At 42.7% G+C, this 4,736-nt stretch overlaps 1 protein-coding gene across 1 annotated transcript; it reads right to left on the bottom strand.

Annotated features, from left to right (window-relative positions):
• Nucleotides 1-3,052: 3,052 nt before the first annotated feature.
• LOC105179733 lies at nucleotides 3,053-4,388 on the bottom strand. Its single transcript, XM_011103378.1, has 3 exons — nucleotides 4,089-4,388; nucleotides 3,742-4,001; nucleotides 3,053-3,602 (listed from the first exon to the last, which is right to left on the bottom strand). The coding sequence occupies exons 1-3, from the start codon at nucleotides 4,386-4,388 to the stop codon at nucleotides 3,053-3,055; spliced, it is 1,110 nt and encodes a 369-aa protein (XP_011101680.1).
• Between the last annotated feature and the right edge of the window lie 348 nt (nucleotides 4,389-4,736).

Below are 4,736 nucleotides of genomic sequence, written 5' to 3'. Positions count from 1 at the left end.
ATGATTTCTCATGATTAGTCCCTTGTGATGTAGAATTCTAGCATATGCAGCATCTCTGTTTTCCTCTACCACAGTTAGTTCGAAGCTTCGTTCACTCTGATTTGATTCCAAATCGTACATAGCACCTGCTGGGACACTTCTCCGATCTCTGCAGGAATAATAGCTTCAGTTTCATAAACCAAACAGAATGGTGTCTCACCTGTTGCCATTGGTGGTGTAGTGCGCTAAGCCCAAAGAACACCTGGCAATTCTTCAACCCATGACCCCTTGCTTTCCAATCGTGTTTTTAAGTGCTGCAAGATGGTTCTATTAGTCACCTTTATTTGCCCGTTAACTTGAGGATTAGCGACTGCCGTGAAATGTTGTGCTATCTTGAGCTCCATGCATCATTCAGTGATCTTCCTCCCTTGAAATTGAGTTCCATTCTCAGAAATCAGGATTCTAGGCATCCTAAACCTACAAATAATATTCTTCCAAATGAAATTGATAACTTCTTTCTCCGAGACGCCTCTGCTTCGACCCATTTAGAGAAAATCTCTACTACTATAATGTGAACTTCTTTTGGACTTGAGCAGGGGGGAAAGGTCCCACGATGTCTATTCCTCATTGATCTAAAGGACAAGCTATCTTGATCGGCTCAATGGAGGTCGTTGGTTGATGTATCAAAGATGCGTATCTCTGACAGCTCTTACACTTTTTTAGATCCCTCGTGTCTTTGGCCATCGTGGGCCAAAAATATCCTTGGCGTATAATTTTCTGTGCTAATGATCTAGCACCAGAGTGATTCCCACAGCTCCCTTCATGGATCCGCGCATCATGTATTTAGCTCTCTCCTCATCCACAAAAGAGGACCATCGACTGTTCGTTTATACAACTGTCCAGATAATATGGTGAAGCATGCTGCTTGAAATCTCAATCTCTTTGCTTTAATCGGATCATCTAGTAATGTTGCATCTTCTAGATACCTCATTATTTCGTCTTTCCACGACCCGACCTCGGATACCATTTGTACCTCCATCTTTTCTGTGATAGCCAATTTTTCATGCACTAAAGTTGTTAAATTCCGATTTTTTATTCCTGAAATTGGCTCCAAATTTTGATAAGGCATCTGCTTTATCATTTTCCACCCTCGGCACTTGCAGGATAGAGCATTTATTGGATTTACCCATCCATCTCTTAACAACATCTCTGTATGAAGTCATCGACCAACTAGGAGTCTGTGAAAACCTCTAGGTCTCTGGCTCCAGCTTGATATGCAAGCTCTAACTTCAGAATTAACGCCTCGTATTCAGCTTTATTGTTCGTGAGAGGGAAAGACGGACGGGCTGCGACTTCGATCTCCACTCCCTTAGGTCCCTGGATTAATACTCCAGCTCCTTCATTATTGGCATTCGATTATCCATCTACGTGTAACATCCATTTGCAATTCTGTTCTTCGGGATCGCTAGATAGCTCTATCGCGAAGTCCGCTATAACTTGTGCCTTCTGTGCTGTTCTGGATTGATAATCAATGTCATACTCACCGAGCTCGACTGCCCACTTAATTAACCTTCGAGAGGCTTCTGGTCGTGACATTACATGCTTCAAGGGATGGTTTGTGAGCACCACCAGCTTATGCAATTGAAAATACGGCCGCAGTATTCTTGCCGTCACAGCCAATGCGAGTGCCAATTTCTCCATCTCCAAGTACCTCGATTCGGCTCCTTGCAACATTCTACTAAAATAATACATGGGATTCTGATTTCCCCCTTCTTCCCGCACTAGCACACAACGGAGGCTTCACCAAATAATCTTTGAGATCTTGCAAGGCTTTTTCGCACTCTTCATTCTATTCAAAATTTTTTATTTTTCTCAAAATTTTAATGAAAGGTAGACTCTTATCTGTAGATCGAGAAATGAATCTATTTAATAAAGCGATCTTACCCGTCAACTTTTGCACTTCCTTGATCGTGGTCGGCGAACGCAGGCTTATAATGGCCTGAATCTTCTCTGGTTTAGCTTCAATTCCTCGTTTGCTGACCATGTATCCTAACAATTTACCAGCTCCTACTCCAAATGTACACTTTTCTTGGTTCAGCTTCATTCCATACGACCTCATGGTATTGAATGCCTGCTCTAGATGCTTAAGCTGATCTTATGACCTTCTGTTGTTAACCAGCATATCATCCACGTACACTTCCATGATTTTCCCCATCAGCTCATGAAACATCTTGTTCACTAATTGCTGATAAGTTGAACCTGCATTCTTTACACCAAAAGGCATGACGTTATAACAGTAAATACCACCATCAGTAATGAAAGATGTCTTCTCACGATCTTCCTTAGCCATATAAATCTGATGATATCCCTGATAGGCATCCATCATTGAAAACATTTCAAAACCTGTTGTTGAGTCAACCATGACATCATTCCTAGGTAGGGGGTACGGATCCTTCGGGCAGGCCTTATTCAAATCCTTAAAATCCGTGCACATACGCCATTTTCCCGACGCCTTAGGGACGAGGACCATAATAGAAAGTCATTCAGTATATTGAACCTTAGAGACATATCCGGCTTTAAGCAGTTTACTCACCTCCTGCTGTATGATTTTATTTTTCTCAATCCCAAACGACCTCTTCTTCTGCTGAACTGGTCGTACCGTGGGATTAACATTCAACCTATGTACGATCACTTCTGGGTTGATGCCTTTTAAGTCTGATGGGCTCCATGCGAACATATCCACATTCCTTAGCAAAAATTCGACCATGGCCGCTTCCGCCTATCCCATCTTCGAATCCATTCTCGTGGTTTTACTTTGATCCCCTTCCACCAGCTGGACTGCCTTGTATTCCTCACTAGGTTCCATATGATCCGCTTCATATGGCCGGGGCTCAGCGTCTTCTCCGACTCTTCTCTTTTTTTGCCCATATTCTCCTCTCACTGAAATTGAAATGCTTTTTTCTGGTCGCAAATCACCTCACCAATTCCATGCTCGCTAGGGAATTTCATCTTCATATGATATGTGGAGATAACTGCTAGAAATAGATTTAATCCTGGCCTTCCCAAAATGACATTATAAGAATTTTACCGTCAAAGTTCTTCGTTTTGGCTCCACTACCATAGAAATAGGCAATTCGATCACACCTAGCGACGTGACTTCACTTCCTCCAAATCCGACAACAGGAGTTTTTACCAATTCAAGATGAGCATTCTCAAGCCCCATTTTTTCAATCACGCTCTTAAATATAATATCTGCTGAACTCCCGCTATCGACCAACACCTTATGAACAGTAAAATTCGCTATATCCCACTTGATGACCATCAGATCGTTCATAGCTTCACTATCCACAGGTCGGTCTGAACTATTAAAGGAAATAGCTTCTTCTTCTTCGACTTTTAGCACAAATTCCCTCTCTTTGCTTGACCCCAACGTTCTCGCACACCTTTTCCTAGTTCTCTGCGAGTCCCCTGCACTCAAGCCCCCAGCAATTGCATATATTACTCCTTTTGTGGGAGCATTACTTCTGTCTGCTAGAGCTTTTTCCATTTTAGCAGGGCCCGGATTGCGATCTTGACTTCTTGACCGACTTCTTCCGACTTTGTCTCTCCCCACCTTACATCCACTAGGGATTCGATCACAGAAATATTCCTGTTTTACCAGCCTCAATTTCGTCTTTCAGCTAAAAGCATTCTTCGGTATCGTACCCCCTCTCGCTATGAAACTTGCAGTACTTGTTAGAAAATTTATTAGAAGAGGTATACCTGGTATGTCTAGGCCATTTAAGCAAATCAACATTCTCTACCAGCATCAAAGCTTTTTCTCGTGTTACAGGTAAGGGAGTGTAGTTGTGATATTTGGGCTGATATTTCGGCTCCCTTGGCTTATCATTTCTCGTTCGCATTCCACCACGTTCTCTGGCTTCTTGAGGCCGGTGGTATACTTGCTCTCTCTCTCGACGCTCAGAGTCTTTTAAAGCATTCATCTCTTCTTCATCAATATATTTTTGCGCCAAAGCCATCAACTGTTGTACATCAACAGGGGGTCAATGGGCCTTTCTTCAATCATGTATAAAAATACTCACCATTATATCGATTCGCAGATCCTAAACCTCCACCGTTTCATTGTTGAATCTCCCCATGAAGCTTTTCAAGGTCTTCTCTTCCCTCTGGCGTATACTGAACAGGTATGTAGCCGACCTCTTTTGCTTCTTCTTACTGAAAAAATGGAAAAAGAATTTTTGGATAAGCTGCTCGTACGACCTAAAACTCCCACGGGGCAAGCTAGTAAACCACTCCTGTCCCTTCCCTGCAAGAGTAGTAACAAATAATTTAGCCATAATAGGAGCCGATTGCCCGTATAAATTCATCACCAGTTCAAACGCAGCTATGTCCTCGCGAGGATCCTTCATTCCATCATATTTTTGTAAGTCGAGTACTCTAAACCCTGGTTCTACCACATGAGTCAATATATAATTGCTGAATGGAGAATTTTTGTTATGTGTAACTATCTCTTCTCGCTTCTTCAATTCATCAATCTATTTACCCAGAAGCTTTATCTGTTTTCGAACACTCTCAACCTCAGCTTGGGATATCACCGGCTCTCTTGCTTTGGCTCGAATCTGGCTGCTGGAGCCCGCTTCTGATGGCACCTGTCTTCGACTTCAATACTCCTGCTGACTTGCTTCCCCAGATACCCATCGAAGCTCTCTGCTTTCGAACAATTGCCTCTTCACTGTCTCCTACAACATAGGGGTCGC

The sequence above is a fragment of the Sesamum indicum genome, unplaced genomic scaffold (assembly GCF_000512975.1).
Source record: "Sesamum indicum cultivar Zhongzhi No. 13 unplaced genomic scaffold, S_indicum_v1.0 scaffold00196, whole genome shotgun sequence".
In the NCBI taxonomy this organism is placed as follows: domain Eukaryota; kingdom Viridiplantae; phylum Streptophyta; class Magnoliopsida; order Lamiales; family Pedaliaceae; genus Sesamum; species Sesamum indicum.
Note: the sequence above shows the minus strand (reverse complement) of the source record. Positions and strands in the feature narration are given on the sequence as shown.